Source organism: Sander lucioperca, chromosome 13 (genome assembly GCF_008315115.2).
Source record: "Sander lucioperca isolate FBNREF2018 chromosome 13, SLUC_FBN_1.2, whole genome shotgun sequence".
Lineage (NCBI taxonomy): Eukaryota > Metazoa > Chordata > Actinopteri > Perciformes > Percidae > Sander > Sander lucioperca.
This window is the reverse complement of record NC_050185.1, coordinates 20,755,801-20,783,068: the sequence shown is the minus strand read 5'-3', so window position 1 is coordinate 20,783,068 and position 27,268 is coordinate 20,755,801. Positions and strand designations below refer to the sequence as shown.

General features: G+C 39.9%; 1 protein-coding gene across 15 annotated transcripts in view; it reads left to right on the top strand.

Moving 5' to 3' along the window:
* Positions 1 to 27,268, top strand: part of tcf7 (transcription factor 7) — an 81,463-nt gene that overhangs the window by 50,853 nt on the left and 3,342 nt on the right. For 2 of the 15 annotated variants that reach the window (XM_031307963.2, XM_031307972.2), the window contains exons 5-12: positions 9,888 to 9,975; positions 15,355 to 15,489; positions 17,111 to 17,230; positions 18,258 to 18,420; positions 19,260 to 19,367; positions 20,444 to 20,491; positions 23,102 to 23,150; positions 24,574 to 24,646. In XM_031307963.2, coding sequence (XP_031163823.1) covers positions 9,888 to 9,975; positions 15,355 to 15,489; positions 17,111 to 17,230; positions 18,258 to 18,420; positions 19,260 to 19,367; positions 20,444 to 20,491; positions 23,102 to 23,150; positions 24,574 to 24,646 — 784 coding nt within the window. The remainder of the gene's footprint in view (positions 1 to 9,887; positions 9,976 to 15,354; positions 15,490 to 17,110; positions 17,231 to 18,257; positions 18,421 to 19,259; positions 19,368 to 20,443; positions 20,492 to 23,101; positions 23,151 to 24,573; positions 24,647 to 27,268) is intronic. The other 13 variants (XM_031307966.2, XM_036008756.1, XM_031307973.2 and 10 more) reach the window with 11 other exon arrangements.

The following is a 27,268-nucleotide window of genomic DNA, read 5'->3' as shown; positions in this document are numbered from 1 at the left end:
AGGCACATTTTGGACCTCGGGGAGCAGACTGATCAGTCCGACTGCCTTTTCTGCCAACGGTCAGCCGTCGGGTTGGTGTGTCAGGGGCTTTAAATGTCATGTGTGACATGTTGTTATTACATGTTTATACATTTGTATAGATGTTTAGACATTTGTATAGATTTTTCTTTAATTAAAAACAAAACAGTTTTGGATTTATGACCCCTTGTCCTATTTTCACTACATGGGAGAGATCCCCTCGCCCCGTTTTACAGTTTTTTTTTTTTTTATGTAACTAAGTAACTTTTACTTAAAGTACATTTTAAAGTACCCATATTATGAAAAAATCACTTTTTCTGGGATTTGGGGTGTTATGTTGTGTCTCTGGTGCTTCCACACTCATACAAACTTGGAAAAAAATCCACCCATGCTGTTTAGAGTGAGATACAGTTCCTGAATGTGTCCTGCCTTCAGTCTCTGGGTGAGCTGTTCAAAATCAGCACGGCTTGTGACGTCACAAGCCGAAACGAGCAGGCTAACCGCAACCATTAGCTCGTAGCGTTAGCATGCTAACGCTATGCTAACGCTAGCATGCTAACGCTAGCATGCTACCTCGTTCTCAATAGCAAAACACTGCTACAACACACACAAGTTCACCATAATCTACAAAAGAACTACTTACATGTGCGCCCTCATTTAGAAGTCTCCCAGCTAATCCTGCCTTGAAACTGACTGAAGTTGTAGAAACAGCCTTTCTTTTACTGTCTATGGAGCTAGCTAGCTGACATGATCTACATCTGAGCTACTGGGCATGTGCAGTGCAATCAAAGATAGTACAGAAGAAGAAGAAGAAAAGAGGTCTCACTCTGTAGCTAAAACAGAGACCAGCTGAAAAGAGGATCTGCAGCAGTGAGAGAGAGCACTGCAGTACAACACAAATATGGTGTTTTTTTGAAAATTAAACCATGTAAACCTATTCTGGTACAACCTTAAAATACAATTGTGAACCTGAAAATGAGCATAATATGGCTGCTTTAAATGAGCTACTTATTACTTCTACTTGAGTAATTTTTCAGATAGGTAATTTTCACTTGTACTTGAGTAATATTTCAACATTCAATCAAAGTATTGGTACTTTTACTTGAGTACAATATTTTAGTACTTTTTCCACCTCTGCTCACTATTTAATACAGCTGATAACCATCAAATTGCTCCCTGGCATGGTTCAATTAATTGGTCCTCAGACACTGCCTGGGTTTTCCTCAGACACTTCAGAGAGTTTCTCAGTTTCTGAGTCTGAACAATGATTAAAGAATTTTGACAGTGGGTGACGAGGAAAGCGAGTAGGAAAGTGAGAAAACAGTAGGAGAGAAAGAGGTTGATAGCAAAATAAGAAACTTCAATTGAACAAATCTTTTCTTGGCTCTGATAAGATATTGGAGTGTGACCTCAGGCAATCTTCTGCTGCTCTGTCTGGAAACCCCCTATATCCTACAAAAACACTCCCCTTGTCTGGTCTAGACTCTTTGTATGTGTGTGTCCATGACTGACGCTAGCATAGTGACTCAGCCCTTAATGACAGACTGAGCCACCTGCTTCTAACACACACACACACACACACACACACACACACACACACACACACACACACACACACACACACTGCTGCACATAACCTTCCTCACACCATCTCACCTGAATTCTGACCCTGTTGTTCACTAGTGTTCACACACACACACACACACACACACACACACACACACACACACAAACACATACCACCTTACCTCACTCCTCATATTATTCGTCAGCTTCTCGCAGGTAGGGGTTACCTCATCAGTGATGTCATTTTTCGGCACAACTATTTACTCTGCTGTCCTCAAACTGTTCTACTGCATCGCTGAGCTCAACATGGATCAATATAGTTTTATATCTGTTGGCAGAAAGTCAGAAGATTAAAGCTAAAGTACGATGAGAAGTGTGATGAAAGCTGATCTGAGCCTTTTGAGCACTGGAAAGCATAAAAAAACAAGCAGTGTTATGTGATTTTCAAGATGTTTTAGAGATGTAGTGTACTGTATAACTGAAAAGCTGATGTTTTGGCCCACCTTTATTATAATTCAAATTTGTGACATTTCATAGAAATAGTAACCGGTTTTTAGCAAGTTTAGAACACCAGTTCCCAAAGCTTTTGGCTCGTGACCCATCAACGGTCAACTTGCCTCGTCAGTGGATGCATGTGTCTGCAAGTTGTGACCAGTTCAACCAAAGACAGATTGTCCTTTTGTCTATTTCTATATTTGAATAATCTTTTGAGTTCTAAAAAAGTGAAACGATCCATGTATTCACAAGAAAAGAGCAAACATTTGAGAAAAGTCAGAGAAATAATTCAGAATTTTGTAAGCAGAAATGGTATTATTCTTGCTTTTTCTGCTGTTAATCACCTCACAACTCCACAACTCCATTGTACACTTACAAAGTTCTCAGTGCTTCGGTTAACATGTTGGGACCCTCATTATGCTATGAAGTGTGGTGATATTTTTGAGCCTTTTTAGTGGTATAAATAGCGATTTGTTTTTACTTTCCCTGTGCCCCGAATACTAGCAGTGTAAGCTAATCAGCGGTCCGCACTAGCTTCTTTCAAGCTACAAACACATTCTATTAGCGTGAAAACATGTCCCAGAGAGCGACAGAGTAGGTACACATCTGTTAATAACCCCTAGGTTCGTTTTGCGCCAGAATTGTTCTTTTAAGGCTCTTGCCCATTTAAAATAGCATCCCAATGCCTCTCTCAGTGCTGTCACCATCTAATCACTCTATCTTCATACTCATAGTTGGTATGATATGATAGAGGTAACTGCTGTGGTGATTTCTGCTCATTAACATCTCTGTTCCTTTGTCTTCCACTGCTACAACAATGTAAGTAATGTTTTTTTTAATAGATAGAAATATTTTGAGCTGAAACTCTTTGGATTGTTTATTGTCTGTGAACAATTGTCAAATTATAGTTCTACATTTCCTCAGGGTTCACCTTTATATATCTCCTGTAATCATTTGAGCTCTTGTAATTTCTGTGCTCTGCCAGTTTCTTTCTCGCACTCCACTCTCCAGGCCTATAATTATACCTCTCATGCATGACTTGCATGTAAAGGTTGAAGGAAAATCAGAGATGTGATCACCAGTTTTCCTTTTTTTTTTTAATCTTTTTTGTGGCTTTTTGTGTCCCTCTTTCTACATCGCCACACAGATTATAAAATACGAGGGTTGCGCATCAGTATAAAAATTCATCTTTTAACTCCAGTTACTCTTCAGAGGCATCATGTTGTCGTCATGTTGGCAGCCAGTAGGATGTTCCTGTGAACTCAGCTCATTGTAGATGACAGCCACTTACTATAATAATGATGCATTGTTTGTGAACAAGGAAAGTCTTTTGTTATGTTTCTGCTCAAAGTTGACACCTCTCTTTCTTTAACCTCCTTTGTTGAGAGTTGAGCTCACAGCTCTCACTTTATTCTCACTGAACAGTTTACTTCCTGTGTTGTTTCCATCAGCGCCCACTGTCTGTCTTCACTGCTGCCTAAAAAAAGTTACTGAATTTAGTAGAACTTAACTTTATAAACCCCTAAACTTTCCCTTAATAGTGAAAGTAAAAAAAGAAAAAATTCTGTCTTATAGGGCTGGGTGTCAGTACTTGATTCTTTTTTAAGGTATGAACCGAAAAAACCCAGTACCAAGTAGTATCGAAAGTTCTCCAGTCAAACGATACCTGCATTGGATCCTTTTTGTACCCAGATCTAGGAAAAAATAACTTTGTTTGGTTTTGCTCGCAGCCAATCATCGCAAACGTTCTTCGATTTAATGCGACGTGTGATTGGCCCACATGTTTTATGTAAAGCACTTTGAATTTCCCTGTTGCTGAAATGTGCTATACAAATAAAGCTGCCTTGCCTTGCCTTGCCTTACTGCAGCAGCTACATACAGTCTGTGGTGTGGTGAAGTCGAGCGTGGTGTATTTAACGGGGTGGGCAGTTCATTGTGCCAAGATGCCACCAAAACTGGGGAAAGTAGGGCTATACTACACGCCTGTGGGGTCTGATAAAAATAAATGCATAAAATGGGGAAGGATTATTTCAAGTATAGTCCTCTATTGGTATTGGTAGCACTTTAGAGGTACTGGTATCATTTTTTAAACAATACCCAGCCCTAGTGTCTAATGCCAGTGCGCTAATATATCTGTATATTGCAATATCCCCCTTTATTTGTTATAAAATATCTTCTTTCACCTAAAATTGGCTGTTGAAGTACAGAGCGATCTATGGCAGATCAGTTTCACCAATTCAAGCATCAGAGCAACATAATAAGCCAAAACATTGTTGCAGAAAGAAAAAACATGACAGCGAAGGTGCAAACTGTCACACCTGAGCCCCGCTGCTTTAGCTCATCACCTCACATCAATATGGCAAGAGACGTACAATGACAGGAATGCAAGGGTGCCAGTTTCCATGGTAACCAGAGCTTGTTAACAATCTGTCTATGTGTTCTCATGTAAGTACAGTTGTTAGATCACAGCAAATTAAAATCTCACTCTATCACTGTTATATCGGACAGCAGAGTGGAAGAAGTGGAATGGAGAATTACCTTTTCATAGAACAGCAAAAATGTTGAATTGGTCTAGAGGATTAAAGTGTGCTAGAACTTTATAAATGTATGTATTTTGGATTTAATTGTTAAATGTTTCTGTTTTTGCTTTTTTCATCTCATAATAGTTGTTAACCAAACACTATAGGTTTCCTTTTTTTGTTGTTTAAAACTAGTGCTGTCAGTTAAACGCGTTATTAACGGCGTTATTAACGGCGTTATTAACGGCGTTATTAACGGCGTTAACGCAAACCCATTTTAACGGCGTCAATTTTTTTATTGTGAGATTAACGTTCTTTTTGGCCTGGCAAACTTTGTAGTTTTTTTCACATGCTGTTGCAACAACTAGTAACGTTAGAAACACACAACACCACACCAGATCTAGCTAGACCGGAAACTAAACAGACACGCCGCACACCATTACAGTAGTTTCACGCATACACAGCATGACACGGAAAAAGCAGCCCAACTGGAACTGCTGCAAAGTGCAAACGCTGTCTCATTAACCGGTGATCACTGGACGTCAGTGAGTAATCCAAATTATTTAGAAGTTACTGCACACTATATTGACTATGTATATCAGCATATGGTTTCAGGACTGTGTTGTTTGTATCGTTTTTTTTTTTTGACTGTTTTTGTCATTTGGGACATTGTCCACCCCCTTTTCTGTCCAGGAGAATTGTTACATTTCTTATTAGAAAAATGTAAAGGTTACAAATGTCCTGCTGTGGCATCCGGTTTTTGGACCATTTTGTTTGTACTGTATGAGCAAAGTGTTAGTGTTACATCTCAGTTAGGTTAGGTACTTGTAGGAATTGTGCAATAATGACAGATTCTCACTTTTTTTTTTTGTTTACAGTAAATAAATAATAAATACAAATCTTAAAGTCAAGTTCATAAAGTAACTTTCTTTGCATTCATTTCATTCCCAATTAAGATACACTGGTAAGAATGGCTTTCCATTGTTAATATGTACTTAAACAGTTCTGAAATGCAAATAATTTGGGTCAAATCCACACACACCATCCTGCTGCTGTAAACACTCACAAGAGCACCAAATGTGTATTAATCCGCAGCTGAAAATAGTCCCCAACAAAAGCACTCTTTATTCCTGTTTGAATAGGCGTTTGCTCAAATGTCTTTATTATGACCCATTTTTTAAATTAATTTATTGTTGTTATTATTTTCGTGGTTTGTTATAAAGTAATGGCAGCCTCATCTTTTGAGGCAGTTCTGTTTTCTTTTATTTCTGTTTTTGAGTTTAGTTAAAAATATAATGTTTAAGCTTTTAATTGAGTTTGATTTCTAAGCTTAACATTGCTTATGACCATAGCTCTTCCAATTACCATTGCATTAAAGTAACTATACCTTCTGAAGTAATTTGTTGCCTTTAATTATTAGAGTAAACAAAAAAGAACACTGTTTACTTTCAGATGACTGATGGCAAGAGTGTGAGCCTCTCTGCTTAAAATCTGCACGATGAAAAAGGGAAACTGTATTGGAAATGAAATGTGCGGAATAATAAGGGCAAATATTAAAGGAGTCATATTCGACATAGCTTTTATAATCTGTAGTTTTACACTGTAGAAACTGACTTCTGCTATTACTGTGACTTTTGATGTTTGCTCTTAACAAAAGTAACTGTTCCTGTACTTTGAGTAAAATTTGTCAGCTCTTATTACCACCTTTACTGTAACAAAACACTACAAAGTTTCTTCTGGTCTTGGGCTCTTTTATGTACACCACACAGGCTGCTTGTCAAGTCATTTAAAGGCTCAGATGCTGCAGCACTTTCACTCTCAGTGGTTATAACCACCACAGCACATTATCAGTGCAGGAATACTATTTTCAGCTCCTCAAGTCTCGGTTAAAAATGCACACGTTCTGATGCCGAGCTCACGCAGAGTCAGATTTGACTCAAATGGTTTCCTTTTTAAGTTGTTTCCCGAGACGCTGACATGGAGACCGTGAGATAGTTGCTTTAGCTGTCATTAGACGGCCGCTTTAAAAGGGGCATTCCAAAGAGAACTGCCCCATTACTGCTGCTAATTTTCCCCTTCAGGTTTCCCAACAACAAACAGGGCTGCAAAAACGTGACTTACAGAAACCAGCGTCATGTTTCCATCACATCCAAGTTTGAAAGATTAACAGTCAGAATAAAACTGTGTTTAGAATTTCTGTTTAGATGTTAGGGATAGTCATTTCATATGGGTGATTTCGAAAAAGGATGTGAAGTTCACCATCTCGGTATCAAAAGAAGCATTAGCATTCATTGTTATTAATGCTGTTATTCATCTGTATTCCTAACAGTTGATATCTATTATAAATGGTTAAATGGGGCATCTGAGATTTAATCAAAAGACATGTATTTTCACTTTAATCCTCTACAATATTAACAGACAGAAACATCTATACTAGCCTACGGGCTCATTCAGCCTGATGATAGCCCTCTGGCAAAACAACAAAATGGCCTACAGTATGTTGGTGTGTGTTGAAGTCCAGTTTGAAGGCAGAGGCAAAGATACAGCACTGCTGTTTTTATACTATACTATCACTGAGGCAGGACTACACCTTTTTTTAATTTAACATGGCGGTAAACCTTTTCTGTTTTAATGCTTACAAGGTGAACTGTAAAAGTAGCATATTGCTACAATCTATAAGACGTTCTACCTAGAGTTGAGTGTTTTCCCCCATTCTGAAATCCCATCTCAAATATTTCTTTGAACAATGTCCTCAACATGGGACTCTCCTCGAAAAATGTAACGATCATATGGGTGTATGTCATGGCCACCAGCGTTATTTACTTTGACTTTTGAGTCTTAGAAATCATGTTTTGTCTGTCAGTTTGGCATGGCTCAAATACAATACCCATGAGCCTCAGTCACTGTTGCTATGGAGAAGAAGCCAGTCAGAGGAGTGAATCCAAACGGTAGAGAATTCAAAACTCTTCATTGTTGAAGTGCTGCAGCATCAACAACGCAGTGCTCTCTTGGAAATAAATGAGGAGTCCGTGTTTTGTCACGCAGTGCGGTTGTTCGTCTGAACGCAGCCTGAGGGTAAACCCTGTGTTCACAGTGGTGGAATTTACCCTGATAAAGACCTCTATATGTTGAACCTTGTTTATGTGTCTGAGTGTGATACATGCTGTTGAGAAAACTCCTCCAACATGTAACCATGACACATGTAGACCTGTGATGGGAAGATGTTGCAGCAGGGATCAGCCAAAAGTCCCTTCTCCCTCTTTTAGTACTCTTACCTCTTTTTGAATACATTCATTACATTGTCAATAGGGCTGAGTACCGAATTCAATGCTTTTTAGGCACCGACCGAATTGCCTCTAAAGTATTGAGTATCGAAAAATGCCTTGTCTTGCAATACCTAAGGAGTAAATCTAATCAGCGTCAGTGAGCCAATAAGCATGCAGCATGCTTCTACCAAGATCTAATAATGTTTTTGATTGTCTGTCTAATGTCACACGTCGTAGAGACTAAGCAGGAAAAACTCTACGTTGTGCACAGAGACTGGCCTCACATAGTAGGAACTGAAAAATAAATAAAAAGATTTGTGCCATAATGTAATTTCTTTTTGTTTTATAAAATTGGTATAGAAAAAAGTATCCTTAAGGATTTAGTATCAAAGTCACTGTATTGGGATCGGTACCGGTATCGACATTTTTTGAACAATACCCAGCTAGGGTTGGGCATTGTTTTTAACGATTCTGATTCCAATTGCGATTCTTCCATTCGATTCTGGATTCCGATTCTTTGAGGGGTGAAGTTGAAACGGATCACATGCTTATTTCACAAATAAGAGGAACGTTTTATTTTGATTCAGTGGTGGTTTGCAGTTTTAACGGGCTTTTTCAACGTAAAATAAAGCCACACTAGAGCACCGCTTACTGTGCTCCAAGGCTGCAACACAACAAGCGCCTGGCTGCTACAGAAACCAAAACTTGCGCATTTTAAATTTGGAACCCATGATCAGATTTGAAACCAAATCCTTCAAACGATTCCAATAAAGAAACATTTCCACTGGAATCGTAATTTTTTTAAACGATTCCAAGTAGGAATCGGTTCTCGATGCCCAACCCTATAGCCCTAATTGTCATTGTCACAGGATAGATAGATATATGCCACTAATGAGATGTCTTGTCTACAGGACAGCATAGGATTGTTTTTTATCTTGTTACAGTAGAGAATAAACCAGGTGAGGGCAGAGATGATAGCGAGAATTAATGTGTGAGTGACCATCAAAGCAGTATAGGGGGATGGATCAATCTTGGAATGGATGAAGGGAAGGATGAGAGAGGGAAGGAAAAGAGTTGAAGTGTGTAATGAAAGAGGGAGAAGTAAGGTAAAGGTAAAAGAGAGGTGAGAAAACGTGGAGTAAAAGAGTCTGGGCAGTGGAAGGGCTGAGGGCAGTAGGAAAGGATGATGGAGGAGAAGAGAAGGGAGGAAGGGCGTGGTGGGAGGGCAGGAAGGATCGGAGTGGTGAGACAGGTCGACTGACTCATTCACATTCCTGTCGTCCAGATTTATAGTGGCTCGGGGTCCTGAAACAGGCCCGGAGCCGCGGCCAAATTACAGTCATCTAGAGCATTCCTCTGCTGCAAACACAGGTTAGCAGTCGGGCCGCGCTAAGTGCTAGGTGCTGCCAGTTGACAAATTACTTCCTTTGAAGGGCACAAAGAGAGAGACAGAGAGAGACTGGATATTTACTGTGTGAGGGCAGAGAGTCGAGCAGTCTGTTTCTTTTGTTGGAAAACATTTCTGCTAAAAGTAGAAAATGAAGAATGCAAAAGGGTTTGTTTGGTTGTGTGTCTACCCCTATCTGTGTGTGTTTTTAAAATGTGGGAACTTAACTTGTGTAGAATAAACCAGTGAAACCAACTGGCAACATCAGCTCCCAGCGGAGGGTCCGACACACACTGTGACAGGATGGGAACAGAAGTGTGTGACCTGTGTTAAGGGTATCTTTGTGTTTTAATACCGGGTTCCCAGACTACTAATAGCGCTAATAGCCCATCAGACCTGGGGCCAGGGCTGGGGGCCGCTGAACTGACCTAATGAGTGTGTGTGCATGTGTATGTGTGTGTTTAAAAGACAAAAAGACAGGGAAATGGCAACATTTATTTAGTGTGTCTGTACTTATGAGGTCTTTAGTGACAAAATGCAAGAGAGAATAGAGTGATACAATGATGTTAATTTGTGTGTGTGTGTGTGTGTGTGTGTGTGTGTGTGCGTGTGTGTGTGTGTGTGCGCGCGCTCCAGGCGTTCACAGGCACCAGTCCCAGGACCTCTCGGGGTATTACTCTCTCCCTCCAGGCGGCGTCGGCCAGATCACTCCCTCCATGGGCTGGTGAGTCTCTCACTCACACACACACACACACACACACACACACACACACACACACCTGTACATACTGTGACTCACTCTGTACCTGTACCTGTGTGTACTTGTGATGACCTCGTTACTGTGCAACTCACAATCTTTCCCCAACATTAAAGGAATACACCAACTCTGTCCTTTACATGATGAGAACTGAGAATTGATTTTTTTTTTAGTCAATTAGTTGATTGATTAGTTGAGAAAATTAACTGGCAACTCCAGCCTCTAAATATAAAGATTTAGATTTTTTTTTTATTATTTTTATTTTTTTTAGCCTTCTGTGACAATAAACTAAATATCTTTGCATTTTGGACTGTTGGTCAGATAAAACAATGAAATTCAAATATGTCAACTTGAACTTTAACAAACATTTAATCGAATAGTTTAGAAAATAATCAGCAGTTTAATCAATAATGAAAATAATCACTTGTCCCAGCCCTACCAACATGCTTCTGCTGTTTAGTCCAAACTCTGGTGATGTTTCTGCACCATTAATCCATATCTTATCTAACCCCTAATCCTCAAACATTCATTTTACCCAAAAACATCTTCTGCTAATCTTCACAACTCACCTCTACTTTCCCAAACACCACCATCATCATCATTAGTATCATCCAGGGGCGTAGGAATGAGTTTAACATTGGGGGGGACACATATCGGAAACCTGACAGATCCGTTAATGGTTTGAACAGAAATGTCATAAATTAACTACACTGCAAAACATTCACCAACATACTTTATTCTACTAAAAAGATACATTTGTAAAGATAAAGGAAAACACATTTTGAATGGCAGTAATTAACTGATAAATATCAAATCAATTATTTAATTGCAGGCCTAATCATCCAGTTTTGTTGATTAATAAATAACATATATTGATCAACATTAGAATTCAAATTTTATGAATAAATTTTCTTTTCTTAGTTGTATCTTATGCCTCAATGAACAGACACAGATACGTGCAAAGGTTAAGGTGAAAGGCAAAAACAGCATCAAGAATTTTAACATAAACCAACTTATTTTTACTCTCGAGTGTGATATCCTTCCACATTTCCACTAATTAACTGGTGTGCGAAGGTAAAGGTAAACGAAAGACATTAGAATGGATGTAATGAACTGATAAATATCAATTCCTATGTAGTTTTCTGTTACAAATAAAAGTTGGATAGCACTGTACAGCCCTGCATTCAATTATTTGCGTGCTGTGATTTTTTTCAGTGGTTGAAAAACACTGGCCTAGGCAAAAGAGCCAAAAATGTTTTTTCCTCCTGTCATTTGCAGCCACAAATATATAACACCTACCTGCAGCTCTGCAGTGCTGGCTCTCCCTGCATCACCCTCACCAGTATCTCCACTGTTAGTTTCCAGCTGAACTTCATCTGATCTCTAATATGAAAGCAGTGGAGATGGATAAGGTATAGAAAAATACTGATGGGAATGTCATGAACAAGCGAAAAACACACAGACAGACTAACTCCTTTCTAGATGTGGGAGATGTGTAACGTTGCTCGTTTTCAAGTTACATGGGTTAAGTTAATAGAAAAATCATGTTCTTTTACAATCATCTTAAATACTGTTTTTAGTGTCAAATCGCTTTTGTCCATTACATTACTGGAAAGTCCGCCATATTTTCGCCAGCCAACGTTGGCTAGTAACGTTAATAGTAACAACGTTTACCTAGCAAGAGTGTACTAGTTAGATGTTGAATCACATCAGCTTAACATCAACAAGTCTAACGTTAGACAGAAAATATAATTATCCTCCTGGACAAAATTATTACCAACTCACATTTCCTTTCTTTCTTTTCTTCCCAATGAGAAAGAAATCACTTAAACTGAGCTGCTTCTGTCTTTTAATCTTAACCTCTGACGACCTGTCGCCAGCTTCAGACCCCCGCTTCCCAAACAGTCTGAGCAGTTGACAAGAAGCTCTGTTGCGCTTTCAAAATAAAAGCATGCGAGTTAAAGATTTCAAAATCAAATATTTTTCTCCTCCGCTGTATAATTTTTGGGTGGGACAAATGCGACTGTCTCCAATATTGGAGGGGACACGTCCCACCCGTCCCCCCCGGTTCCTGGGGGTATCATCATCATCATCATCTCCCCAGCATTACATATATACAGTACACACTCTGGCCTGGGTCACATACATCACCGTCTCACCTGGTGTCAGAGTAGCTAACCCAAGGCCCTGTTGGCATAGAAACCACCTTTGATCCTCTGTGTTTAGGACTCTTACTTCAACTTGTGGCCTCTTGTCAAGACAAAAGGAATGTGGACAACTGCAAAATTTAAAAGAAATGTCAACCAAAAACATGCTGAGTAACAAACTCTGTTGCTAAAAGTATACATCGGTGTAGTCACAAGCCTGTCCTCCAAATGCATGTTTGTACTGACTAAAATCCAATTATCATTGAAGAGACTTAATGTGGTTTAAAACTGGATTTTGTTGCCAAGAAATTAAAAAGAGAAAATAGAGACAGCAGTGAACAGTCATGTTAAATACAGTACCTTCACATATATGGAACTCGCAGTCTTCCTTAAAATATGGTGGATTCAGGAAAATGTTGGCAGGTTAGGTAGATTCTGGCCTTAAATAAATTAGCAAAGACCCCAAAATAATATATCAGTTTCTCAGCCTGTGTCTTGATGTCCCTGATAGTTAGTTATGCAGTAGCATTATAGAAAGCTCTGTTGTGTGGGATGTCTGCAACGGCCACATCTGCTCCATATTTAGTCATTTCACTTAAAGTTTCCATCAATTCTGAGTCGATTGTGAGCTTGCGATGTCATGCTGGTTGATTGTGAACTCATAATGTCTTCCATTGATTTATGGATCAACACAAATCCATTTATTGCAACCTACAGTATCTGTGCCTGGACAAAATCCCCTGCGGGAGCAGTTAAAGGCTTACATCAAATGTCATGGAGATTTGGAACGGAAGCTTAAAACTTTGTTTGTGCAGTTGTACACATACATGTGTGTTTATGTCTGTTTTTCATGTTTCTGTAGGACGAGATGTCTGTCCCCAGACATTTCTCAAGTCTGTGATTTACAGGCGTTTTATCTTTTTCAGACATTTCACTGTGGATTTTCACAAATATTAACAGCTAATCTCCTTTAACCCAGATTATCTGCTTGTTTTGGCCCCTTGTAGTGTGCTTCTTTGTTGAAGGAGGAGGAGGAGGGGAGAACATAGAGAATGAATGGTTAAATGTCAAACTGTTGTTTTCACTATTAGCCTTGTCTCCCCCCTCTTGTCCCTCCATGACCACCTCCACAGGTCCCCCGGGCCTGTTGGCTGGTCTGTTAGTTGCCTTGGACCAGGAGGGGGTCAGGAATTATTTGAGATGTGTTTTGTTGTTTGTAAAGATGCAGCGTTGCAGTGGCGACCGCTGTGGTGGGAGCAAGAGTCTCACAAACATGTTGCATTATTACACATTATTACAGTGTGAATCAAGAGCTGAAGGGGATGTTATAAAGCCTCTTTAACTTCTATCAACCAAAGCAGAGTGAGAGTGAAGCACAGCCTCCACGTTTCCTTAAGGAACGATGATGGCCTGTAAAGGTCGGATTATGCTCGGAAAGAGCTAGTTTGTACAACGGGTTGTTTGACCTCGTAGAAAGGCAAAAGGGGTGAAAAGCTGGCCGTCAGAGAGAGGGGGGGAGACGCGTTACCGGATACCGGCATCTACTGTATTTTCAGGCAATCTCACCTGGAAGACATTCATAGTGTTGCACTTTATTGTTCACAATAAAAGTGGCAGAAATATTTGGGCGCCCGGATAGCTCAGTTGGCGCCCATATATAGAGGTTTACTCCTCGACACAGCGGGCCCGGGTTCGACTCCGACCTGCGGCCCTTTGCTGCATGTCATTCCCCCTCTCTCTCCCCTTTCATTTCTTCAGCTGTCCTGTCAATAAAGGCCTAAAAATGCCCAAAAAATAATCTTTTTATCAAAATTTAAAAAGTGGCAGAAATAGTTGTGTAACACATGAAAAAAAGAGAGCTACAGAGAGAAGTTCAAACCCTGGATATTACAACTACGTGTGAAGTTGAAGATCAGGTGTGCCTAAAATGGCGAGCAACAGCCAGAAAGTAAGGAAATAAATCCAGAATGTTATGGCTTTATTTTATTTCACATTTTATGATATTTTTGTACTTCAAGGCAGTAAAATTGTAGAGCAGGAGAGCAGTCCGAGGTCTTTTTGAGGCCTTTAGTGTCAGATCAAATAGTTAGTGTAAGCATGAAAACAATTCCCCTCTGCAGTCATTCACTGACATTTTCAAACTCATTATCTTTGACTGAATTGCTTTGTAGGAATGTAATTACTTTGTCACTTGTAGTCAAAGGGTAACGAAGTAAATGCACAAGGCGCAGCAGCCAGCACAATGGAGCAGGTCGCCTAGTTTTTCATTTCATTCCCAGCATACCTCTGTCCAGCCATGCCTGTCACACGGGAGGTATTTTTCTGTTTGAGCGTGGCGTCACCCATCACTCAGGAGCTGCTGTTTGATGTGTGTGTATGATGGTGTATATGAGGTCTGGTATATGAGGTCTGGTGGGCCAACTGATTGATGGACTGATGGACGTATGTCTGGTGTGTGCCTGTTGAAATTAAAAGCTAGTTAGTTTGAGTCTTAATCTGAGTAACACGTGACCTGGGTTGTAGTGTGTGACCAGTCAGGATGAGAGAGAGGACGTGTGTGTGTGGTGGTGATAATGATTGTAAAGGTGGTTGAAATGCTAGATGTGGATTGGAGTGTGTGTGTGTGTGTGTGTGTGCATATGTTGAAACATAAGAATGAATCAGTTGGGGGGGGGGGGGATGGGCTCTCAGGAGGCAGAAGTGCGGTTTTCTACATATCAAAGGCTCTTGCTTACATCCAATCCCCACCCTCGACCTCCCGTGGTGTGTGAGTGTGTGTGTTTCTGTTCCCAGTAAGCCAAGTATTGACACACTGCTGTCAACCGTGCTGATCCAGACTCTCCAGGGGGGATCACCGTGCACCACAAGAGCTTCTACAATGGATACTTCCATAGATGCAAAGAAGCATTAAACCATAAGATCCAGATCCATTGTCCAAAGGAATAGATAGATATATAAATTACAGGACAAAAAAATAAGACCGAAATGTAAAGAAATTTAACCAGTCCAGCTTTCTGAGAATCCACATTCAAACTGAGAAGAAATGTTTTCAAAATGCAAACAAAGATGATGAATTGCACGACAATATGCACGTGTAAAATTCCCCAAAACAATGCCTCTGTATCACAGTAAAGCTTTACCTGTAAAGCTAAAAGGCATCAACTGTTGCTGTCTCTCCCCCTCTGCTGTGCCGTGGCAGGCAGAGCCAGCCAGTCTATCCTGCCCTGTCCCCCTGTGGATTCAGGCAGCCCTACTCCTCCAACCTCTCCAGCGCCGCCTCCTACTCCAGGTATCGTAGCCTGCTGGTCGGACCAAGCCAGACCGAGCCAAGAAAGTAATAGGAAAAACAACAAGCATTGCTCTGCATCTTAAACTCCTGTTTACAGCACATTAAAAATGCCTGAGCAGGAGTTTTCCATTCGCAATGTTCATCTCCTGTCAGCTTTCATTGGGCAACTGCTGTAAAAGTCCTATTGGAGCCAGTGTGCTGTAAACAGGACGAGTCCAGTCTAGGCAAACTGAGCTGAGCCAAGCTAGTCGCTGCTGCAGAATACAAACGGCTGACACGCACGCACGCACACACACACACACACACACACACTCACTCACTCACACACACACACACACACACACACACACACACACACACACACACACACACACACACACACTATTAAGTACCATCAGAACATGAACTGCTTTTTTCTTGCTATTGCATTTTTTTTTTAAAGCAAATGTTGTGTGAGATCCTGTTATGCCGTCCCATGCTGCAGGCATTTTTGTTTTTCAAGGACACACACAGGAACAATAAAAAATTAGACTGCAAGCCTTGTGTCCCCACTGTGAGTTTGACAGAGCTACAATGTCTTCATATTGTTCAGCCGGATGTTTTTTTTTTTTTGTGTGTGTGCATTTGCTTAAGCTGCGACTCTAACTTGACACATTTGATCCTGAACGATCTTGTAAGATGTGCTTTGCAGCGAGTCTTTCTCGCCACAGCGCTTTCGCCAGTTCGTCAGGTTGTCTGCTGGGTCTCGTACACAAGGCCTCGGACCCACAGCAACCAAAGGTCTTTCACATAGTTTGTTTTAGACCTCTTGTCACATAGGTGGGTATTTCCACAGTGAATGTCTAATTGTTAGCAAATCACAACAAACTAAAAGCCAGTATAAATTTAAGAATAAAAAATATTAGAAAATGGTCAATCACACCAAAACAATTTTTTTTTTCTTGTGATCATTAATCATCAATATTGCACCACAACTCAGAGGGGAAATGTATCCTCTGAATTCACTATTTCTGAGCAGTAAACAGTGTTTATTTATGCATCTTGTTATTTATACATTTCTGCTGCTAGAACTGAATTTGTCAGGTGCCGTAAACAACCCCAGCAGTTACTGCATGCAGGTTAAAAACAAACAATGTGATTTGGATGGTGAAAATATGAATTGACTATTATAAGATGTGTATGGGGTCGGAATTCAGTCAGTGCACTTACAAATGAAGACATTTGAGATGTGAAGGAGTATGTTCCTTGTCTCCCAACCTCTTACTCTGTAATGCTAGGCCGCCCTCTAGTGGTGACAAATGCTTACATCTTTGCTGAATACATTTAAAGAACCAAATCACACAGCTGTGCTCAACATCAACACCATCCACCAGTTGTGGTGTTTTATTGTTTTAGCTTTTTAAAGAGTTTCCATTTCAGTCAATCAACATATCTGTTCACACAGCAGGAATCCTATGTTCAGTAAATGAAATTCGGCACCTAAATGATCAACCTTTTCACGCTTTCAAGCTCATTGCTTACCAAAACTGACGCTCTTGCTTTGTTGCTCACTGTTCTCTCTGCCCCTGACCCAAAGCATTTCTCTGAACTAACCAAACCTTATTTATGTCACTCTGTCTCTCGTCCATCTATCTCTTCCTCCACCTTTCTCTTTCACCTCCACCAGGTTCCCTCACTCTCTGATGCTAGGCCCATCAGGCATGCATCCTACAGGGATCCCCCACCCAGCCATAGTGCCCCCTACAGGAAAACAAGAGCACGATCAGTATGACAGGGGCATGTATGTGTAAGTATTGCCTGCACTTCATACCACGCTTGCTTTGTTTTCAGGTCATTTTTCCTCAGTGTTCCCCCTTCTCTATCACACTCCTCTATTCATCACCGTTCATCATATCCTCCTCTCTTAATTTTCCTGTAGCTTTTTAGTTTGTATATTTTTGTACTAATTTATGCTCTGTTTATCACTACTCTTAATGCATTTTGCTTGCAGCGTTTTAATAATTATAGGAGACTGGAACTTAATACTATTTTGTTGCAGTATTTAATATATTTCAATCTTTACCTGACTCACAGTTCATGTTACTGTTTTCATGCTGATGAACGCAAGTATTGTCTGAGATTTTAATTCTTGACTAGATGGGGTGGAAAGAAACAATTTCAGTTATTGGATATATTAGGACATTCATAGGAATTAAAATTGTGCAAAAAATGAGGAATTCTGATCATTTCAGCTGTAGGGCACATACATTTTCCCCTAAAAGAATAGTTCGACATTTTGGGAAATATGCATATTTGCTTTCTTGCCAAGAGTTAAATGAGCCAAACGATATCACTCTGTTTATTAGATATGAAGCTACAGCCAGGAGACGCTTAGCTTGGCACAAAGACTGGAAACGGAGGGTAACTGCTAGCCAAGCTCTGTCCAATCCACCTACCAGCATCTCTAAAGCTCACTAATTAACACATTATATATCTCTTCTCCTGGCTTTGTTTCATATGTAACGCACAGACATGAGAGTGCTACCAAGCTTCTGAACTAACCCTCAAAAAGAAAGTGAATATGAGTATTTCTTAGAATGTCAAACCTTTGCTTTAAATTTGTATTGTGTGTAGTATGTATGTCTGTTGTGTTTCATGTAACATATTGTATATGAGCAACTCACCAAGTCTAAATCCTTGTATACACAAATTGACAAACCTAAAGAGAAAAAAAAACAGGCTCTGATTCTCTCTCCATCTTTGCTTAAATTCCTTTATCCATCCTTACCTCCTCCTCCTCCTCTTCCTGCCACTCTCTTCCTCTCCCCCCTCAGGAAGCCGCATATGGAGGCCAAGCGGGAGAAGGAGCCCAAGAAGCCGGTCATCAAGAAACCCCTGAACGCCTTCATGCTCTACATGAAGGAGATGAGGGCGAAGGTCATCGCAGAGTGCACATTAAAAGAGAGCGCCGCCATCAACCAGATTCTGGGACGACGGGTGAGGGATTCACACACACACACACACACACACACACACACAAACTAAACACAGACTAATCCTGTTTCCAGGTCAGTTTGTAATTTCACACATGAGGCACATGAGAGGACTTTGGTAACGTGAACTCTGTTCCCCTCACATAGTGCTACTGAGATTATAACAACACTGACTGGTGGTACTGGGATCCTGAGGAGTGATAAGAAAGTGAAGTATGTTATAGCATTCGTACAGTTCAGATGCAGATCATGCCGTATCGTCCACTTAGGAACTGTGAGAATTGTGAGAAGAGCTTTTTCCACCAGCAGAAGTCTAGATTTGCAACCGGCACCTTGCTGTCATGGCACCTGAACTGTGAAACAAATTACTGCTTACAATCCGCACCGCTACTTCGGTATTTTCTTTGAAATGTCAGCTTAAAACACACCTTTTTAAACTGGCTTTAACTTTATATCTCATGGAGTACATCATATTCTTTATTTATTTATTATTTATATATAAACAAATAGTTATTATTATTAGTATTATAATGATGGTGATCAAAACGTTCAATCAGAAGGCCAAAAAGTGCAGTGTTCATAGCTTTAGATTTAGGATAAATTTATGTTTTCACCTTTTTTCTATGGCTTTCTATCCTCTCTAATGGCTCCAGAATATAAATATTAAAAAAGGAAAATTATAATAAAGCATGATGACTTTTCATTTAGGAGTTGATTCACCCAAACAGGAGCCACACCCACCAAAGACTGTACAGTACACAGTATCGTGAAGTACCTAATGTGTGATAATTAGATCAAAACACTAACAGTTTCTCTCTTGTTTTTGTGTGTCCGTGTGTCCAGTGGCATGCACTGACCCGGGAGGAACAGGCCAAGTACTACGAGTTGGCGAGGAAAGAGAGACAACTCCACATGCAACTCTACCCGACCTGGTCTGCCAGAGACAATTACGTAAGTACTTCTCGTCTTACTCCTCATCTTTTTTCCTCTTCATCCATACTCCATACAACTTTTCTGAGCTGATTTTTAAGAGCAGATCAGGAGAAAAAAAAACATAATCATGGGGATGTAAAAGTATTAAAGTCGAGAAAGGCACTCTTACTTTGTTATGGAAAAGGCATGATTTCTATACCTGGGCTGTAGAGGGGACCATCTCTAATGTGAAGAAGTCATTTGGTTGCTATGGTTACAACTGACCTTGTAGAAACTAGAAATGTGGTAAGAATAGTGTAATAGTGTTTTTAATAATCTAATATGTTGTTACATTACTTTACAAACATGACTTACTAAAAAGTGTGCTTTTGTAATTATTATGAATGTAAAGATATTAGATTGTAAACAGGATCAGTTGTACTTGTATTATATTTAAACATAATTTTCCCTCAAAGTAATTAAAATGATGCATTCAATTGTTAAACTACAATGTGTTTTTTAAAATCAGATTTTCACCTGGATTCTTTTATTAAAAGTTGAATTTCAGAATCTTTTAATATATATCAAAGAAAATTGCCTATAAAAAGGCTGAGTTTGATTGACATTTAGCAGTTCCTGGAAGCAGAAAGCTGCTTTTAAGCCAATTATATAATAAAAAATGAAAAAAATGCAACAAACAGAAGGAGCCAGTGCAGCCACTTGACTTCTTTCTATCTGGTTTGATTCCCTGTAAATAAAACCAAAATTTAAAAAAAAAAAGAACAGGATCAATGTAATGAACCAGAACTTGTTGAACTGGGTTTGATCATATTTATTGTTCTCACCTCAAAGCTGAAGAAATGGATCAACTTACTTCCTTTACTGGCTACTGTCTCAACAACCTGCATGATTATTGGCTCCCAGGCCTGTCAGTCAAAAGTCATAAAACATAACGACAGACTTTTATAGCATGAAATGATTAAATAGGCCCCCCAGAATACGAGAGGAAGTCAAACCTGTGTGGTGCATGTGTTGTAGTCTAATGTTTTGGGGATGTGCTGTATCTGGGCTGCTGTGTGCCTCTGATCTGTCAGTTTGCTGTTGAACTCTTGCAGGAGGCGGGCCTTAGCGGGGTCGCAGGGGAAAAGAGTAAAGCTGATTGGGTAGGGACACGTCTTATGGTGGATTTATGCCTCTGTGGTGGGAAAATATGAGTATGTGAAGAGCTGCATGAAAGGGGTTGTGGGTATTCCTGTGCAAAGTTTGCATGCACCTTCCAAAAATCTTAATGACTCACACACATCAGCCTTACAAACAACACGTAAGCTGCAAAAGCAGATCTGATTGGTCAGTTTTGACTACATTTCACCAAGTCTTGCACGTTGCCATGGTTATGACTACTAGTCAAGTAAACTGTAAAACACTGAATCACACAGAGGTATAAATCAACCCGTTTTGCTCAACTAACAGAGAGCAGGGCCGCATGGCTGGCCTCGCTGCTTTAGTTTTATTTTTGGGCATCTATTTAAAAAATACAGCACCTTCATTTTTGTTAGTAAAGCTAAATACGTTATGGTTATACAAAAACACAACCTTTTGACACTGCACTTAGTCGTGATTTTTATATTAAGTAGTCATTTGCTTGTCAAATAATTATTATAGGTAAATCCTGTAATGTATAAATATTTCCTACCAGAAAACGATGAGGAAAATGTGTCATAATCAGGTGAGGTAAAGGCTTTGGTTGTAACTAAGGCTGCTTTTCAGTGACGTTAGATTCCTATCAGAGTGGAAACCTGTTTACGCTTCTCTCTGCTGTACTGTCTTGTTTCTCTTTACCTGACTGAGCTGAACTCTGTAGACGGGCAGGCATGGCACACGAGTTATGGTGACACTTTATTTGGGCTGTGGTTTATAACACGTTCTATAACATCTGAACGAGTGCTTCATGTCACAAACATGCACACTGATTCAGTTCTAATGTCATTCTTCATTTGGTGCTTATCTCATTTTATAGCTGCAGCAGACAGAGCAGCACAACGCGATGCCAGCTGATTGAGCAGATATTTCAAAATAAAAGCCCTGACCCTACCCGTAGAGAGTTACTTCTCTTTGTCTCCTCATGATGTTCTGAATACATTATAAACCAGAGCTCTAGTAAACTGTGATCATAGGTGTAAGAGCTATTGCTGTATGCATGGAGCTTTGAGCATTTTCTAAGCAGCTCATTAAGGCATAACACAGTGGATGCTGTTTGGTTAGTTCCTATGGACAAATGTCATGACTAAGTACTACTGTATATGTAAACATCACCCACATATGGTGGCTAAATGACAGGGACAGTGCTTGTTTTTACAGTATTAAACTATAGGGAATTGGGCAGGTAACTTTGTACTGTATGTCACCAAGTCAAACCTTTTCCAATCATTTGTAATGACAAGAATGTGATCAATCAACCAATCATTCTGCACCTGTAAGGTGGAATTATTGTTGCCCCGTTTCATCACAAAGTCACAAGTGTAAAGAAACCAAAAACAAATTATGTATCTAAAATGTTCCTATTAGGCACAGGGCAAGAGAGTCTGATAAGCTCATACTGTATGCATAGAAACGAACAACTTGTGTAATGACGACAGATACATGCAAGCACTCAGGGCTTCTCGGCTGCGCTTAAAATATTGTCTGAGGTTTACAAAAAAAAAAAAGCAGTCACTGGACCTACTCGTAAACCAGGAAACAAAGTTCCCGAAGCTGTGGAGGGTTTCTCCTCCGAGTCCAAAAAAAAAAAAAAAAACTACACACGTACATGCACACACAGGGACACACACACACATACACCCACAGACATAAAGCTTCAGAAAGGTGCAGTTGCAAGAGGAGTTGTTGTAACCACATATACAATGCTGACAGCGAGCCGAGGGGGGCAGACATCGAAGCGTAGGCGGTAGATCTCTGTACCCACATCCTTCATCTCAGCCAAATATGAGGCCTCACTTCACCATCACCGGATCTGCGTGAACAACTCTGATGTTTACCTCAACAGTCACACATTACAATCAGAGTGGATATAATGCAAATTAATACAAATATGGAAACAACAAGATTTTTTGGATCTGAGGTGATCTGCAAATCGTTAAAAGCCTTTTTTAAACCGATATGTTGAGTGCCAATCGATTACTTTTTGGCGACGACACATCAGGTTTTGCATGAAATTGAGTTTACAATGACATTAGTGATGCATCATATTTTCTTTTTTTCTTTTTTTTTATCTTTCTTGCTCTTTTTCTTGCTTTTGTAGAGCATTAAATATGGTTGCCTGACCTGGTTGCTGGTTGCTGCTTTTAACTTTGCCCTTTTTCATTTAAAATTGATATACATGTCACATACGATTTTGTTCATATGGTGCAGATTGCTGTTGATAAAAGAATACAGTTTTGTGACTATATTTCAACATAAACACTCACTGTCAATATCACTCTCCAAGAGGGATTGCCCTCGAGGGTGGTAAACAAACATATTAAGCTAACCGGTAAAAGAGGAATCCAGAAGTTCTTTATGGAAGCCTTTTTCAGACAAAATCCTAGAGATAGGAGGGGACAGCTGCACTCTTGCGCAGCAGTCCCATTATCTTTACAAAAACAATACAAACCAAAAGAACTGGATTCATCAGCTTCAGTCAAAAGTCTGCTGATGGTGAATTCATAGTTATTAAGTCATTTCAACAGCTAGTCTCATTTAATTGGGGGGATTTTGTTTTGTTCTTTCTCCCACAGGGCAAAAAGAAGAGGAGAAAAAGGGAGAAGCTGCAGGACTCCAATACAGGTAAACGTGTAAATAAATTGCCTATCTCCTGTCAGACATATACCATGATAAAATGGCCATTGTCAACTGTACAGTGTTTGACAGAACTCAGTTGAGCTTGAACTTGCGTTGGCGATCCGTAGCACAACATCTTGGTATCTTTGAGGCAGGATGTGTCTCTAACGTCAAACCACCCACCCACTCTGCTTTCCATGTAACCTGAATTATAAACATTTTAATCCCCGGTGTACATCACTTTATGTCCTGTTTTTAGCTGTTCCAAGTTTAAAATGTCTGACAAAGTATTTTCCCACACCATATTAAGGCAATCAAAAATATTTTCCTATCTCTCATCTAAACCAATCACAATCAATTGAAACAGTCCTCCACATGTCCCTAGTAGATCACTTACTGTCAAGCTCATGCTAACTCTGTAGTAGTAACTAGCATTAACTGAGAAATGTATAGACGTTCCAAAGCTAAATTATAGAAATCTTAAATGTCCTGCTGGCAACTCTGGTATTTCATGTAGGAGATTGGTAGAACAATATGGATGTTGATAGACATTAGTAGCAGAGCAGGGGATGAATGAGGAGCTGAGGGTGAAGCATGAATGATGCAAATAACATTGCAAGCGTGAGTGTATCGCAAGTGTAGTGCCTCCTGAACTAAAGCTATGCTCCATTTTAAAAGTTACAGCTGATGAAAAATGTATACATTAACTCAGATTTTCATCAAAAAAACTCTGAATAGATAGATAGATAGATAGATAGATATTATTTTTATTTATTTATTTATATATATTTTATTTGTTAGGGACCATGTACAATTTTTAACATAAATGTTGCCATTTGATGCATTGTACCAGAGTTAGCCTTAGGCTAATTTACATCTGCAGTCCCTAGGCAGGGCACAATAGTTTTTTTTTCAATATTTTAATATCAGGCCCAACGTCAGCCTCAAGCGGCGCAGTAGTAAAGTGTATTTCTGGATTTTAGGAGTGCTGACCTTCTGAGATAAAGCAGTTTATGACTGCTTCTTTGCCAGAAAGTGAAAACCTTTTTAAAATCCTGTACTAACAGAGTGTCACAGCACGGCTGCCTTCTCTCTGTCTCTCTCTGTACGTCCTAACAGCCTGTTTCCAGGACGTCTGACTGTTTTGTTTAACTAAGTTGTGTGGTTATTCTGGTGGCCGTCAATGTTTTTGCTGTGCTGTAACCGGCTACTAACAGTTTGACTTTGAACGGACAGCCCTGTTGGTGCTTTTTTCCTGCCCTGACATGCGTTTATGTCTCTTTCTTTATTTTTCTACTCTTTGTCTGGCTTTATCTCTCCTCCCTCTGTCCTCGCCCTCTCTAACCCCTTTTCCTCGTCTTCTTCTTTTTCTGCTCTCTATTTTTACTTTTCCTCCCTTTGTTTTGTGCATGCTGTGCATTGTGCTCAGACCCGGGCTCTCCTAAGAAATGCCGGGCTCGCTTCGGCCTCAACCAACAAACGGACTGGTGCGGTCCTTGCAGGTGTGTACCAAACATCCACCCCTACCCACTCCGTAGCATTGCACTGCTGTCGTCCAACAAACAAACAAACCTCATCTTTCCTCCCATTGAACCATCTGTCCATCAGTGCATCACTTTCCTCTGATAGAGTCATAGTAGTTCTAACGTTTCTCAAAGGCGGAGCTGCTCTGGAGGTGGTAATAATCTCCTCATTCTGATCAAGTTCACAAGGCATTATCCTTTTAATTTCTTCCTCTCTCACCCTTCAACCTTTTCATTAGTCTTTAGTTACTACTTAAGTCACCAAGCTCCACCCACTGACGATTAACTCAACCAATGAGATTATGTCTGCCTCAAGACGAGCTCCGCCTTCAAAGAATGTTTGTCCAGCTGAAATCCAGCCTGATCTCTGCATGCTGTCTGTCACTAACTTGCTGCTCTGCAAATTGAAGCATTATAATCATGGATACGTAGTTGTAGTTGCATAGTAGTAAAATAAATGCTAAGAAATGCTAAATACTAATTTTCACTGTTGAAAAAAAGTATCAGAACATCCCAAAAACCACTCTTGCATTATAATCATATCACTTGAAGTAAGTAGCATTAGGCTCCACATTAAATTTAGTAAATAAACCATAGTTTATTGTGAGGTTTACAGTTCCAGGATCCGTAATATTGTCAGGTCCAAAAAACGTATTGCTTTGACTTTAGGCGAGGCATCACAGGTGAAAACAAACACTTAACCCTCATTTATTTAAATGTTTGTCCCTGTGATGTCTCGTCTAGAGGTCAGAGGTGGTTTGGGCTCTGAGCTGCGTTGCATTATACAGGCCCTGTAAAGTTAATGTGGTTAAAGGGGAATACCACTCTGGTACTCAAAACAAGAACAGTGGAGTGATATCAGAGGGAATCTTTCTCTGCTTCCTCACTGATCGTTTTTTTACACTTTTCATCACAGAATTGAACTTCTAACGTGACATATTTATGAATTTAGTAAGTTTGTGCCGTAAAATGTCCAAAGGTCAGACGTTCCTACAAGGAAAAATGTCAAACTTGTTATTGCAACTTGTAAATTCGAGCCAAGTCTAGAGTTCTGTCATTGTAATAAAGGAACTTATAACTTGTTGGGTAGTATCCCTTACATAATCATTAGCAAAAAAATAATATTTTTTAATAGTTATAAAACAAAAACAGGAAACTTGCTTTAGAAAGTTTAGTATAATCAGTTACACCTGGCAACACAGGGTGTTATTTATCTGCCCGAGCTGTCCATCCAAACTTACCCAAGGTTTATTCACTACAACAGCTACATTGATCCCAGTGTTGTTTCCTGACCTCAGTTTCTCTGTAATAAGACAGAAACCGTAATAGCACAATAGAAATCAGAAGCAGGCCCATCACCTCCTCTGTTTTAGTCACAGCAGGATTTTACAGTAGACGCCAGTCGATGGCTTCACTGCAGGAGTCAGGAATCTGTGTAGTTCTGCAGAAAAGTTTCTACCACCACAGCGCTGTAGCAACCCCGCCGTCTTCCCCACCATCACGTCATGGAAATCGAAGTGTGTGTGTGTGTGTGTGTGTGTGTGTGTGTGTGCGTGCGTGCGTTTCGGTTTGATAGAACAAAGGGGGGTGAATGTGGTTAGAGCAAATCCTTATCACCACAGCTCAACACACACACACTCCCTGCAGCTTTGCATTTTGACGCTGTTCTCATGCCCATCTGCTTTCAACTCTCTCCATTCATACGATGTGGTAACAGGCTCCGTTTGATGGTGAACTCTGACATTTAGAAATCACTTTCTATTGCACTCTTCCTCCCTCTCTCCCTCTCTCTCTCTCTCTCTCTCTCTCTCCCTCTAAATATGGCCTAGCGCCTTTCCTTGCGGTTAAACCTGGTGACTCATTTCATATTCTGGTAATGATCATGGGATCCTGTTAACTGCTTTGATGCTGCGCTCGGAGGAACACAAGTCTGCTTTTAAGTATAACACCTCACAAAGCACAGCACATCACTGCTGTTTGCCTTTTAGACAGATGCAATATTGTTATCCTATTTTAAGAGGAGCTCATTGTTTAAGACTAATAGTACAGACGTAATTGGTAGTAATTAAATTAGAAGTAATTATAAATTGAAGTGCTATTGCCTGCTCTCAAATAATACATTATTTATTAATCAGCTTACCATGAAGAATGGGAGCAAGGGGGAAAAGCTAACCTGATTCTCTCCAAAGTTCAAAAATACACCTAACACCTTTAATTCTCAGTAACTATGTTGTTATTGTCTTCTTTGTTTAATTGAAACATGGACATAAATGCCAAAAAAAAACAAAAAAAAAAAAACAATTTGTGAAGCTATATTTACTAGCAACCGTTTATCCATCTGTGCAGCATCTCTGCTGGTCACCTGGCAACCTCAAGGTCACAACAAAACTCCAGGAAGTCACAAATGTTGTTCACCAGGAACTACTTCCAGCACGTCACTCCCCCAAAAACCTGACATTGTTGCTTTTACATGTTTGTTGGTGTACAGATCAAACTAAAGTGACACCTGAGTGAGTTTCCGAGGTTTTGATGGGTGTCATTTTGAACTTTGGACAGAGAGCCAGGCTAGCTGTTTCTCCCTGGCTGCTTCCAGTAATTATG